The sequence below is a fragment of the Lissotriton vulgaris genome, chromosome 10 (genome assembly GCF_964263255.1).
Source record: "Lissotriton vulgaris chromosome 10, aLisVul1.2, whole genome shotgun sequence".
NCBI classification, from domain to species: Eukaryota; Metazoa; Chordata; class Amphibia; order Caudata; family Salamandridae; genus Lissotriton; species Lissotriton vulgaris.
This window is the reverse complement of record NC_141698.1, coordinates 1,111,114,763-1,111,130,590: the sequence shown is the minus strand read 5'-3', so window position 1 is coordinate 1,111,130,590 and position 15,828 is coordinate 1,111,114,763. Positions and strand designations below refer to the sequence as shown.

General features: G+C 41.7%; 1 protein-coding gene across 2 annotated transcripts in view; it reads left to right on the top strand.

The window, feature by feature from the left end:
- The window catches only part of LOC147689410 (vomeronasal type-2 receptor 26-like), a 117,982-nt gene that overhangs the window by 14,748 nt on the left and 87,406 nt on the right, over positions 1-15,828 (top strand). For both annotated transcript variants that reach the window (XM_086940091.1, XM_086940090.1), the window contains exon 2: positions 873-996. In XM_086940091.1, coding sequence (XP_086796217.1) covers positions 873-996 — 124 coding nt within the window. The remainder of the gene's footprint in view (positions 1-872; positions 997-15,828) is intronic.

Genomic DNA, 15,828 nt, shown 5'->3' with positions numbered 1-15,828 from the left:
CCCTGGATCTCTCACACTGAAGTGATCACATGCCTCCTACATCTCTTACTTCCTGGATCCCTTGCACTCTTGCAGTCACATGTACCTGCATGTCTCCCTCCAAGTATCACTCACACTGATGCAATCACATGTGCCCCGCATCTCTTCTTCCTGGATCCCTTGTACTGATGCTATGACTTATAACCACATCTCTGACTCCCTGATCCCCCGCACTGATGCAATCACATGTGCCCCAAATCTCCTCCTCCATAGATACTTGTACTAATGGTATCAGATGTTCCCCTCCTGCCCTCCTCCTTGAATCTCTCACACTGATGCTATGACATGTGCCTGCATCACTCCTTCCCTGGATTCTTCTCACACTGATGCAATCACATGTACCTAATATCTCCTCCTCCATGGATCCCTTGCACTGGTACAATCCCATATGCCCTGCATCTCCCCCTGCATGAATCCCTCACACTGATTTTATCACATGTTTCCTGCCTCTCTCACTCCCTGTATCCCTGGCGCTGATACTGTCACATGTGCCCTACATCTCTTCCTTAGTGTATCCCTTGCACTGAGGCAATCACAAGTGCCCTACATCTCTTCCTGCAAGTATCACTCAAACTGATGCACTCACATGTCCCCCAGCTCTTATTCCTGGATCCCTCACACTGATGCAATCACATGTGCCCCACATTCCTCACTCCCCAAATACGTGCATGAAGCTATGACAAATGCCCTTCATTTCATTCTCCTCTTGTCTCTCATATGAGCATATATACACGTTGTCTCTCAATCCACTGCTTGAGTGATAAAGTCACATTGGATATTTGCCTCTTCCCCGGTTTATTTCTCACAAAAGCCCTTCTTCGCCTCCTCTCCAGGTCCCTCGCTCTGTGTGCAGTGAGAGCTGTCCTCCTGGGTACAGGAAGGTCCCTAGGAAGGGTCAGCCCATCTGCTGCTACAACTGCGCCCTCTGCTCAGAAGGCGAGATTACCAACAAGAGTGGTAGGTGTTAAAACACTGCATGCCAACCAATGGTCCTTTCCAAAGACCCAAATAGGAAGAATTGCACATATACATTACTCACAAGTGTAAGTTGCCTTTGTGAATCACCTCCTTAGTTTGTATTTATTTAGTTTTCATATATTCACTGTGGCCGGAACATGGAAATAAAGTTATTTGAACAGAATAACACCATTATTTTAGGATCTGCCAAAGCCAAAATTAGTCCATTGTCGTCAACTAAACCACATTCTCAATCCCTCTTTCTCTTCCTCTCTAATACTCTCTCCCTACCTACTCCCAACCAGTGCTGTCTTTCAGGTATTGTGACCGACGTTATCGCGCCAGGTGCCAAGATCAAGGGTGCGCCCTCTACATGGCAGGCTAAACCGATATTGGAGCAGCCTGAAGAGATCTTTGTTTGCACAGAATTGTTCAGGGATATTTGTGATGGAATGATAAATCTGGTTGTTAGAGCACGGCAGGGAGAGATCTGCTATTTGTCTAGTCACAGTTTTGACTCATGATAAGGTAGCCTAGGGCCACATGTACTACCAAAGCATTTTATGAGTACCTAATTGTGACATTTTGTGACTTGCAATTAGAAACTCACAAAATGCAGTGCATAATAGTGTCTCACACACTGTTTGGGATTCCCAATGGGGTTGCAATTGACATGCATCTGGGGTCAGCAGGCAACCATGTCTGTTATTGATTTTTAAATAGAACATTTTTTTCATTCAATGCAGCTTTTATTCCTTACAGGAAAACGGGATGCATTTAAAAAATAAAAATGAAAAGCTACCTTTTAATTTTTTTAGCAGTAGGCAGTTAGTAAAATTAACCCTGTGCGGAGCTATGCGAAGTGCAAAAAAAAGTCAGTCACACTACGCGGAGCTCCGCAAGTAGCGGAGTACAGTATAAAAAGGCCGTTCCCTGTGATAGCAGTGCCGGATGCTTGTCCGCACAGTGCAATCATTGCGAATAGCACCGTACACAGCGCAAGCTTACCTTTTCTGCCGCTCGAGTAGATTTTTAGTTGAGAGGCAGTTTCTCACCAGGAGGGTTATTTTCCACGCTCGCTCTTGCCAACTTGATGTTGGCGATTGCTAACGAGGAAAACTTTCACCAGGAGGTGAATTTTCCACGCTCGCACTCACCAACTTGATGTTGGTGAACTCGAGCAAGGAAAAAAACTCTGTGCTCCTCTGCATCAAGCGGAGTTTTTGGGAACTCCATGAGCTTCACGTAACACAGAGTGTGGGAAATTCTGCAAAGTTCATGAGAGGAGCAGCGTTCACCGGCCAGGGTTAGATAGTATATGAATTTTTTGTGACTGCATTCCGCTCGTAAAACATTCATACGTGTCCCTGCAACTCGCTATTAGGAAAGAATGCACTTGGCATGCCCCTTCCTAATACCGACTCACAAACCCTATTTTGTGAGTCAGTAGTAGCATAGCAATTCACAAAATAGGGTTGGTACATGCCAAAAGGCATTTCAGCATTCACTAATGGCCCGATTCCCTGTTAGCGACAACTATAACTTGTCATACATGTGCTCTCTAGTGTTAATATTTCTGCTGCAAAGCACAAGGTGTGACATGCAGTGAACAGATTAGCATTTTCTTCAGACAGCTTAGTGGGATATTGCTTTTGTAACAGAGATCCTTTTATTATTTGGAGTTCATAAGTAACAATCCTTCTAATATAGCACACTGTGCAATGATGCAGCATCAAAGTGCTGCATGTAAATAGAAAAGCGGTACAAAATGGGGTGGTGATGGATGGAGCATCTGAACCAATCAAACACTCACACCCAGTCAACAAATCTGGGTTTAATCCATCACCATTCTTTAGCCCACTCTGCCACCCCAGTTCAGACATGGCCATATGCAAATCAGTCTGACCCTGTGCCTCATGGGAACAGTCCAGCCCGAACTGCCAAGCCATGCCTTTCCTGGACCGGAAACAATCTTCCTAGGACCGGTTTCTGGCATTCCAGCCGTCTTCAGCCAGGCTTGCTTGAATCCAGTGGCAAAGTGAGCAAGGGACTCACGTTTGAACATACCCTGCCAACTTATGGCGAACAAAGCGGTACAAAAGGGAGTGGTGATAGACGGAGCTTCTGAACCAATCAAACACTCACATCCAGTCAACAGATCTGGGTTTAATCCATCACTGTTCTTTAGCCCACTCTGCCACCTCAGTTCAGACATGGCCATATGCAAATCAGTCTGACCCTGTGCCTCATGGGAACAGTCCAGCCCGAACTGCCAAGCCATGCCTTCCCTGGACTGGACACAAGCTTCCTAGGACCAGTTTCTGGCATTACAGCTGTCTTCAGCCAGGCTTGCTTGAATTCAGTGGCAAAGTGAGCAAGGGACTCACATCTGGGCATACCCTGCCAACTTCTGGTGAACAAAGCGGTACAAAAGGTGGTGGTGATGGATGGAGCATCTGAACCAATCAAACACTCACACCCAGTCAACAGATCTGGGTTTAATCCATCACCGATCTTTAGCCCACTCTGCCACCCCAGTTCAGACATGGCCACATGCAAATCAGTCTGAGCCTGTACCTCATGGGAACAGTCCAGCCCGAACCGCCAAGCCATGCCTTCCCTGGACCGGAAACAAGCTTCCTAGGACCAGTTTCTGGCATTACAGCTGTCTTCAGCCAGGCTTGCTTGAATCCAGTGGCAAAGTGAGCAAGGGATTCACGTCTGAGCATACCCTGCCAACTTATGACGCACAAAGCAGTACAAAAAGGGGGTGCTGATAGACAGAGCATCTGAACCAATCAAACACTCACACCCAGTCAACAGATCTGAGTATAATCCATCACCGTTTTTTAGCCCACTCTGCATGTAAATAGAAAGGCATAGGCTCAGAAACTTATTGTTTATCCCCCTTAATCTTCTGTTATTATAATAACAATCATTGTGTTGCCCTTATGGTGCGGATTTACTAAGAGTTTGTTCCTGGTTTGCATCAGAAAAATGATACAAACCTGGTGCAATGTATTATTTTGAGGTTTAGTTTCCAGTGCAGATCCTAAATTAAGTTGGACAGTAACCCTAAGTAGTGTAAACTAGCAATATGAGCTAGTTTATGCCATGGAGGCATACCATGGGTGGTAAATTGATGTTTACATGCACTCACCCATGGATGTTGACACTAATCCCTATCTACTAACTTCGATAGAAAGGGATAGGCATCAAACAAATACGCATCCTCAAGGCAGGTGTAAATTTGAAGAAAATATTTCGAAATCTGCATGTGTGCTGCACCATACGTTAGGCATACAAAGTGGTAAAATGTTAAAATTTATCAAACATTGAATTTTGTGCTGGAAGGGTACACTTTCAGTATGCATTGGCGCAATGCAGTTAAGGTACGCCAGCACTAGAGGACAGAGCAACAGTACCATATTTTAATAGATAACTTTGGTTGATGCTCATCGGAAAAAAATGAAGCAAATTATGAATCTGGGGTGGGGGGAGATAGGGAGCAAATAAGATTCACTTCCAAAAGAGTAAGTCCATTGGTATTCAAATACTGTACTTCTGTAGTTACCATAGCCAAAAAGGTCAGAAAGCAGTGGTAAATGCATTCCAGCTCAGCCTGGATTAAGCCAGGCACTACAAATGACCAAGCACTGGTACTTCAACAGCCCACTGTCCATATTAACAGAAACAGGGACTTACCACCACACAGCAAATATTGTTAAAAGAAAATAAAATACCTAGAATTTGAAAACATATGTATAACTGTAATTTAATGTTAAATAAGTTATTTATTTTGAAATAATTATTTGTTTATTATGAAATAGTTAAACACATTTTAAAGCTTATTAATAAGCATAACTTTATTATTTAAAAATAATTCAATTAAAAAGATTGATCTAGAATATTTTTTTGTAATGTCACTACATAATAAATAATTATCAACATAATTGAAGTAGGACTTTCTAAAATATAGCCTTTAAAAATGTATGTCATTTAAATGTAATATATTCAAATGTTTGAATATTTAATTCAAAACCAAGTTTATTGTGCTGTAGTAGTTTTTATTTTTCTCCACTGTTACAGTGCATATATACACTTCATTTGCATTAATATTTAATATTGAAATATTTATTTAATTGATTTTAAAGGTTAATCAACTTTTTAAAAATGTCCTATACTTTACAATCAGGAGATCTCTGCCCAGTGGCTACGACGTTGTGTCAATGTTACTAGTAGCATCATTACACTCTTGCAGTGAGACTCTACCGCTTGGTTTCAGGGGATAGGGACATGTAAGTCCAGACTATGTAGTGTATTTACACTTAGAAATGGCGAATAGCCAAAGCTAGTAAATGTACTGCACACTGCAAGTCTAAATTTAAACATGTAGCTTTGTATGTTTGACTCGTGAATAATGAGCATACAGCCTCTCTTACACTTTTGTGTGAATTTCATACTTTGGGGTATTCTCAATTTCTAAGTCAAATAACAATTTTTATTTTAAAGAAAATAAATGTAAAAAACACAACCTAACAATTACATTTAGATTTTGTATTGAACAAATGTAATTAAAGCCTGAGTTTAATTAATGTAAATTACATTTTAAATATATATTTTTAATATGGTGAATATTAATCCGTGGCAAGCACTGAATCTAAAAAGGGAGCACCATGCCTGAAGGAGGCAGGAGGTGGGAGAGTAGAAAATGCACAAATGATTTGTCTCCAGGGTGTCCATGATAGCACTCAGTTTCTGTTGCATACCACAGAACTATGCACACACAACTCATCTGCAGTACAGTACAGTGCACACTGAGGCCGCAGATCTTATGTTTCTGCAGTACTGCAGAAACATACTCAGGGCACAGAATTCAGTTTCTGCAACACAGAACAGCACCTTGCACAGTGAAAGCATGAATCTCCATTTCTGCAGCACAAAATCATGCATTCTCAGGGCACAGATATATTTGTAGGTGCATATCTTAGGGATTTTGGTGGATGATTGGTGTTTGACACCCCCTCCTCAAATAAATACATTCTAGACTTGATCGTTGGATCCTGAGTTGGTCTGCTGTGTATGTGTCAATTTTTCTTGTCATCCCTATTTCACTAAAGGTTTTACCTTTTCCTTTATTATTTTGCTGTGCTTTCAATTCACCTCCCAAGGTCCCTCTTCAATAAGATGGCTAGTCTGCTGGCCCTACTCATTTGGGGAACAGAGTTGCACTATACTGCCCTGAACAAACTGTGTTTCACCACAGATGAAGGGGGACTAGCAGTACTGGATATTGAGCTTTATTACTCTGCAGCACAACTCAAATGGGCAGCTCACGGCAGGGTAGATGCTGGGATGGAACAGCCCAGGATGGCCTTTGCACCCATTTGAGCCACAGTTGCAGTCCTATTACTCATACATCAAACTCAGCACCACAAGGGGACTGGGGTCCCTTATTATACACCCTCTGGTTCGCATGGGTCCAGGCTCTGCAATGCACTGGGACAAAGCTCTGGTACACAAAAAACGTTCCCCTAACAGCCATTATCTTCTGCACACAGGAGACTGAACTGGACTACAAGATTGGTTGCAGAGGCGCATGATGATTATGGAGGACTGGTTTTCGAAGGGTAAATTACAGAGCTTCCCCTTGCTAGTAAACAGGTTTTCCCTTCTATCACATACATTTCTTCTCTATGTGTAGTGGTAGCCACTATTTGCTGGTCATGTGGTAGCAAATGACTTGAACCCCCTGAGCACATTTGCCTCAAAACTATTTTCATCACCTCCGGCTGGGTACAAGCAATTACGCTTTATTATGGGTGTGACTCTCCCTAACCAAGAGGGACCTCTTTCACCTTCAAGACCAATGGGCTAGGGAAATGGGCAGATAAGAACTTGTCTAATGTTCTAGGTAACACTCATCACACTTCTTGCGATGCCCACTTTAACCTGAATCAATATCACTATCTCCATAGAGTGTGCGAAACCCCAAAGTGCATCAACAGGATGTTCCTAGCAGTTTGGCCTAGATGCCAGCTAGGTGGTGAAAATGTTTAGCATATGATACGGCGCTGCTGGACCCTCAAAACCTATTGGTAAGCAGTGGTGTGCCAAAGGTCAGAATCTCAAGAGGACCTAGGCTGTCTGTGTACTGAGATTGTTCTCTATACCCCACTCCAATATTATCAGTTCCAAATTTGCAAAGTTAGCTCATGTCCTGGCTCACTGACACGTCCATGTTATGAGAATCCCCTACCAGTCAGACCATTTTTCAAATGGTCTGAATGTGAGAGCATTTCAATGTAACTGGAAGTACCAAAAGGATGGGGTAATACCGACTACACAGAGTCTTGGGATGTGGTACTGAAGGGCTACCCTGTTGTAGCTAAGGCTTTCCATCTACTTTCGGCTCCGGAAGCAGAATCCTCTGATGAGAGTTGAGGCACCTATCTCTGCCAATTGAGTCTTTAGCCACACACTCTGATTTTCAATGACCACGATGAAAACTCATCGTACTCACTTCCTGGCACCCTCTGCACTCTACCCCCACATACTGGAATGATCTATAATATATATATGACTATGATATCACCCCCCCAGTGGATAATTGGGCCCTTATTTATTGGGTAGGGGAAGAAAGTATATCACCTTGCTCTTCTGCCCTACTCTAATGTGCAAGGGAAGCAATGCACTGCATTTATGCAATACAGTGAATTCCTGTCCTTTCTCACTGTGTTGGTGCAGTTTTGGCTGATTGGGGCAAACACAGCCACTGTTATGGCCCTACAATGGGCACTTTGTCGTGTAGTTCCTACCAATCTGTAGGATCTGCATGCTTGTTGGACAACATAAACTTTGGGTGAGGTGCCTAGACTGAATCCGGGAACCCCCACCGGATATGTTGGCCTAGAGATCAGCTAGCTCACAGTGCCACCATAAGCATTCCTACTCATACTGTTGTGTGTCGATTTAGATACGGTATATAGATTTCCAGATTCATGTCTTAATATAGGTACAATTCACTTTGCCCTTATTTAGGCATAGAGATCCAGCCCTTATTTACTCATTGCTCATGCTAACCAAATACAGGCATGGTCAACTACATCCAATCCTCTTCATCACAACAAGTTCTTGGAAAACCAGACTCTTAACTCCTTGCATGCTGATGACAAGCTCAGCTCGTCATGCACCACGTTGGCCGTGTGCTGGTGACAAGGTCAGCTCGTCATGGCCTACGCGGAACGCCCATGCGGGGATAATTATCCTACTGTGCTGGGTGTTCAATTGAGCGGGCGTGGCCATGATGAGCTCAGCTCGTCATCAGCACATGGCCACTGTGCTGCATGACGAGCGGAGCTCGTCATCAGCTTCGCAGCCCCCTCCCCCCGCGCCGCGGGGGAATAAGCCCCGCGGCGATGGGGTTAAGCCTTTTAGACTTCCCCTTGCCTGGTTATTGATTTCTCTAAGAACTCATTTATTATACATGAACATCTATTCATGACGTTCTTATGCCTGACTTGAACATCAGTACTGGCATTCCTAAACACCTTCAAGGAATAAATATACCTTCACTTTCAATGGCAAGGCACATTGTGGTTCGGCTACCTATTTGTGCGACACGGCTCGCCACAACAAGTACTGAAGGAAGTCAAGTCCCAAACTGATGCACTGACCAGACACTGTCATCCTCCTTGCCAAAAATCCAGCTCCAGTGTTTCTGACTCCCCTTGCGGGGTGTTAGAGATTGAGTCCTGGAAAAGAGATACCAACCTCTCTCATTCAAAAGTATGGAGCTGATTAGAACCTAGAGAAACTTTTGGCAACTCTTGGCACAAATAAACTAAACTATAGCTAAACTGTACCTACTTCTTCTCTCGTACTATACTTAGGTTAAGTACACTGGGGTAGGATTATTTTAGAAGCACCAGTTGAGTATTTTAGCTGTGTTATTTATGTATGTACTTTTATATATGTCATAGCTAAAAACCATGCTATTGCAGTATTATTTTATAGTACTGCTAATGCTGTACGTATTATACTTCGCATTCTGTCTTACGATTGTAGCAGTTCATATCTCTTGCATGAGAAATAAGAATGTTCAATAAACCCTTTTATTGAAAAGCCCGTCTCTCTATTTCTGTACAACTCTGTAGAAACGAAGCATACACGATTGACTGAGTGAAACTGTAATCTATTGTTTCCACAACTCTGAATATATTGTTCCGACTCTAAGGGAAACTAAGTTGTCATGTTTATGCAGTTGTCAAAAACTAATCCCTACTTGTTCATTCAAGAAGTTTCTAGTGACCTCTGAGTTAGCTTGCACACACAAGTAATTAAGTTTAATGTACTCGATAGAGATATACTGACCTCAGTCCTATGTCAAATCTATAGTGTATATTATTCCAATGCGCAGAGCCTATCAGGGAAATAGGAACTACACTACATGTTGCCCAATGTTTTGGTAAGGCACTAATTTAACGCTAGATACTGAAGTAACTCAGTTGTGCGTTTCTCAGAGACCATTTTCTCATAATACTCCATAAGAGGTCTGGAGTGGGTAAGGGATAATATCCGCCATAGCTGAGTAGGACAAAAAAATCATATGCATTAGCCATTTGGTTTGTTCAACGTTGAAGGATACAGTGTGCCAAAATATTGTGCACCTTATCTTTGTTCCCTTGAAACTTGCTCTGCAAATTCCATTTTACAATGACCAAAAACAGCAACAACACCAAAATTAGTGGAGCTGCAGGCGACTACGCCGTACCAGCTTTTGACTTAACAGGTTTTACTGAAACCGATGAGAATGCTATAATCATTCCTCCAAATTTAAGGAAAGCTATCACTCTAAAACATATAAAACATGGCCTAACATCAAGAGGTGGTAGAGCAGTTTTTGTAATAGAGGCACATGAATCTCACCAGACAGAGGTATTCTACTCATGGATAGTATTCCCAGAATCAAATCCAGTAACACATTTGTTTCACTTCTACAAAGAAGATGAACCACCTGTGGAATATATTCCCTTCGAGGATATTGACATTCCACTCACAGACCAGGAGCATGAGCTCTGGTTTAAAAGAACCCTAAAACATTTAAATCACATTACCAGGCTCGGTCCACTAGGTAGACCAGAAGCAACATGGCCGATTTTAGCCGGCAATACACCTGATCGTGACATTGAAGCAATGTTGGACGATGAATTTCTTAGTAACATACAAAGATTAATAGAATTATACAGTTAAACCACAACTGTCTGAAAGTCCTGAAAAGGTCTTTACTAAACAAATCCTACATTATATAAAAAGAAGTGGGAAGATAGCAAACAACATTCACAAGAGAAAGATTCTCAATCCCGAGGTAGGTCTCCTCAAAAGGAGCCCTCTGAAAGGAGGTATAACCTCAGGAATGGGAATAATTTAAGAAAACCTGACAGGAATCAAGATACTGATACATGTTCCTCTTGTACCTTTCAGATATCATCACAGACATCCGAAAGAAGAGGATGGTCAGAGAACAAGGAAGAACGCATGAAGTCCAAAGACGATCAACACATTCAGAAAAGCAAACCAAAACCTCAATTCACCAAAAAGAAGGTAGCAGGTCTAAAAATCAGACATGCTGAGGATTCTGAGAACACAGCTCAAGAACGGAGAATGGGCTCAGACAATGTTGGACAGTGCAGCAGAAGTGACAATAGCTCACCAGAACCTGAAGGGACTTCTGGAGACAGTGGACTTCAAAGTCAAAGTCTAAATTAACTTTATTCCGCTAATTAAAGCCATGAAAGAATAAACAAGAAGAAGAAAAAAGAAGAAGAGCGGTCATTCTGCAAGACATTATAATGCATAGATGTACAATCATTAAACAGTTAAAGTCCCACCATCTTAACAACATAGTACAAACATATCAAATAAATAAAAAAGCAGTAAAACCATGAGACAGTTAATGGTTGCCATAAAATCCTGCTAAACACAAAATTGATAATATTCGATCCCCTTTACAGAAGGCCACAATATTAAATACACAACATTGTGTAATGTGGCAGATCATACAGAATTAGAAAGCACATCATGAAAACCATGACGGGGAAAAGGTATGCATAAATTTCAGCCCGCCATAACTTGACTTGACCTGGGAGTACAAGATAAAAATTGCCCTACATACACTTGTTCATATTTACAGATAAAAAAATATAGAAGATTCATATTAAGCAATACTGCAACATACAAGGAATAAGGATATGATCTCTTAAAAATTACATAACATGATTAGAAGCAGTATCTGCAGGCTCACTCGTGGGCAGTCTGTTCCTAAGTCAAATCGCCCCCATTAGAAAACTGGCTACCCCAAAACATAGGTGGCTCTAGCATTTGTAAATAGACCAACGCAGGCCTAACCTGTACAAAATCCCAACCTCTAAGCAAAGGGAGGATAAACTTTCAGCGGATTAGATTGTAATAAGCGCAGAAAAACAACATATGAAGGTATTGTGATCCGAGAAGTTGTCACAGGGGCAAGGATTTAATGTGCCCTCTTTAAAGTAACCTTTGGGGAAGGAAAATAGCCAGGGTACCATATTCAAACTAAATCTTGTCAAAACAAAAAGATGATGAGGTTTGTTTATATAAGATAGATAAGGTTGCATCTGCTGGCCCGAGCTCAATGTGACAAAACTTCTCACCGTAGGTTTTTTCAGTTCATTGTCCTCCCTTAAACCTTTTATTCTGTCCAGGAACTGCTGCTTAATATCCTTAATGGCCGATTTACCAAGGGCTGTAGGGCTCAAAAATAAGTCGGGCAGCCAAGAATTTCCATCTGATCCTTAATGTATTTCACCCAAGAAATTTCTAAAACCTTTTCTAAGCTAAGACAGTCTTGGATGATCAATTGATTTAGATTTGAGGACGGTTGGCCCAGATTCTTAACCAGCGTAGGAAAGGCGAAACCGCAATCTGATCAGAAATAAAACCCGCTCCTAATTCATCATGTATGTTAAAAATTGGGGTAGATGCAGGGACCAAGAGCAGTTTGAGCATAACATTTTTCTCGCCACTTGAATTTCTTTAACATCTGTATAACTCCAAATGTCACTGCCATTGGTCACCATAGGAACACACTTGGCATTATAAATCTTCATAAGTGCAGGGAGCAGTTTAGAACCTATTATTTTTGCAAAGTCTACAGTAGCCCCCGATGCTCTAACTAACATGTTCTTTTTATGTTCACGCTGTGTGCACCAGGGGAATCGATCATCAAATCGAAACCCCTAAATAGGGAAAAGGAGGGACTTTTACTAGCTCAACTCCCTTGCAATAGATTTTGACTTTCCCTGCAATCCTGGAGCCTATGGTCATGGCATGCGATTTTTTAAGATTAGTAACTAGGTCCAACAACTCCATAAAATCTATAAAGCAATTTAAAAGCAGGTACAGCCCCCTTGCTGTTCTAATCACTAATACAGCGTTGTCGGCATACAAAAGCACAGGAATCATTTTGGTGCTGGCTCTAGGTATATCTTTATCACAGGAGGCTAAAAAATCCTCTAGTTTATTAATATAAAGTGTGAAGAGCAAAGGGGCCAATATACACCCCTGCCGAACCCTTCATTTTACTGCCCAAGAATCAGTCAGGCTTCCATATTTGTTAAATCGGACCGCAGCTGTTGTGTTTTTGTGGATGGCAGCCAGAAAGGAAATCAGGTCAGCATCTAACCCTTTGTCTTGAAGGGTCAACCACAGCTGTGATCTGTTAGCAAGGTCAAAAGGTGAGGTTAGATCAATAAACGCCAGGTAGGGATCCCTGCGCTTAGCAACTGTGTACTTCCTTATCACCAGATGGAGATAAAGGCATCAATCCAGAGTGCCTTTCCTCTGCCTAAAACCTTAAAGATCAGAGACTATGATTTCTTGGTCAAGCCACTCTGTTAGGCGCTCCAAAACAACTTTACCCATAATCTTGGCCGCGTAGTCAAGAGGCGAAATGAGCCTATAACAAGCCGGACCATCCCTTACTCCCTTTTTGAAGATTGGAATAATTACCGCCTTTCCCATGATGGGGGAAAACCAGATGCACAAGCTGCATTAAAAAAATTAGTTACAATCTTAGCCCAAACCTTAGGATCTGCCTTGTAAAGGTCAGCCGGTACTCCATCGGGACCTGAAGCTTTCCCCCCAGAAGTTGAAATAATCGCTTTAGGAACTTCGTCTGTTGTAAAACCAAGAGGGGAGTGTACTAGACCAAGAGCTGATTGCTCTATGACAACCCCTGGATTTGTATCACTGTACATATTTCCAAAGTGTTGCACCCACGTTGCAGCGGGAACTAGAGAGTCTTTACTAGAATTTGGTGTATTATCAAATAAGGGTCTGTTTACAACAGACGAGAATCTAGAACTATTGGCCAACACACTGGCTTTGCTAAGCTCCTTCCAAGCCATCTCCCCTAGTTGCCTTTTCCTAATATCTACTGCAAGTTTGTATGCCTTCCTTACATTTTTGACCTGTCTTGCCTCCCTAGGTTTTTGATTAAGCTCCTGCATGAGTTCCTTATGAGTAGTTATACAAGTTTTGTCAAACCATTTTTTAGCACCTTGGTCTACTAGCTATAGTTAGATTAGAAACAACTTGGCGCGTTTAGTGAACAAACTATCAATAAAACTTTCAGGGGTGATCCTTTCCCACCTTACTCTCCATGCTTGATCTTTAGGAACAATGTTAGCATTAGTGACTTGAGCCATGATCCTTCCCCTATTGACAGCATTAAGATTAAGGTCCAATTTCAATGGGTTATGATCACTTACACAATTTTTTGTAACACTTACACCTATTACCGGCAATAATGGAAATGATACCAGAATATGGTTGATAATGTTATGACGACCATGACCCACATACAGAGGTATAGCAACTGTCCTGTCCGATTGTTCAAGACAGGTCAGGTTATGGGCTGATAAAAGACTTTCTAAAAAAATGCCTGACGATGTATGTTCAAAATTATTTAGCCCCTGCGGGCCATTATCCTCCTCCTGCATAGCAGAACAGTTAATGGGGCAAGTATGAATATTAAAATCTCCCAAAACTAATATATCATAGTAGGCTTCTGAGCTAACTCCATAACTTTCCAAAAAGGCCATAAGAGCCCTGAGATGCTCTGTCTCTTGTGTTCTAGTAAAATAATTATAAAAATTAACCACTAAGAGGGTTGGTAAGTTTTTCCCTGACAATTCTACTGCTAGCATGTGAGGCGAACAAGAATCAATCAACTTTACATTATAAGAGAGCTTAAGACTGATCATTAATAATAGCCCCCCCCCTTGCTCTACCTATGCTGGATGGTGTGGCAAATTTACAAAAAGATATAAACTAATCCAAGTAGAAGTGATCATTAGGCTCCCATGTTTCTTGTAGGGCTATGATGTGGTGTCTAGCGAGACAACATTCCCACGAAGCATCACTCTTTTTTGCCCGTAAACTGGGTTAACTTGGATAATCTGAAAATGTTGGTGCAGAGCGCATGAAATGGTGGAATTCAATGAGCTGACCATGAGAACAGGGATTTCTTCATCCGGTGTATGAGGAAAACCATCTAAGATGACAGATGCTACATCAGGGAGAGGTAGTCAGTCTTGGGCATCCATACAAGAGAAGGCCCAAAACCTATTACACAGAGAAATAGAGGGAACAACCGACGGGGAAAACCTTAAAGAAGGCTTATAAAAATAGCCCAGTGGCAAGGCCCAGATAGAGGTAGGATTCTTAAAACAGGGATCCTGAGCCATCAATATTGATTTAACAACCGATGGGTACGAAAATTAATGACTACACAGTCCCCATCAATATTCTTTGGACTTGAATGAAGACATTGAAGTTGAAACTGCAGATACCATGGTTAGCTCTTCACATAGTTTACATGAAATAACGCTCCGGATGGAGAGAGACATACCAAGAAAAGTAAAAGCACTCTTTTTGGAAGCAACTTTCTAAGGGTTATGATATACTTCTAGCTGAACAAGACCGGCCACCAGAATTTGTCAGGGAGTGCCCACATGGCAAAGACATCATTATGCCAGCCTTCTCTAACCATATTCCAGTACATTTAAAATATACTTATGCCAGGAAATGGGCAGTTGCCCAAGCCCCAGCGTTAGACAAAAACCATGTAGGATGGGATGAGGATTCACCTCACCACAAAATCCAGTTAAAAAATCAACCAACTGCACAAAGGCAGTATCCAGTTAAGCAAGAAGCTAAAAAACAGGTCAGGGAGATCTTAGATCAACTTGAATACCAAGGGGTGATTGAAACATGCACCTCACCTATGAACAATCCTTGGTTTCCTGTTTCCAAACCAGACAATGCTTATTGTCTAGTTTTGGATTACAGACACTTAAACTCTTGTTGCAAAACATTTGCAGTGCAAAATGCACACAGTACAGCATTAATGAATAACATTGTGTGTAAAAAATATAAAACCACATTACACATTTCTAACGGTTTCTTTTGTCAAAACATTGCACCTGAAAGTAGGTATTTGACCGCTTTCTCAATAATGCGGACCCATCATCAATTCTGTTGTCTCCCTCAAGGGTCAAGAATAGTCCGGGGTTATTCTCAGCAAGGGTAACAGAGTTACTACAAACGTATGATGACGAGGCATTGTCATATGTCGATGATATCTATCTGACAGATGATGACCTGGACAGGCACTTGAACAGGGTGAACAACATTATACTGGGCTTCACCTCTGAAGGGTATAAAGTCAATTAAAAAAATCAAGAATTGCCCATCTCAACGTCCTTTCCTAGGATATGAACTATCAACTGA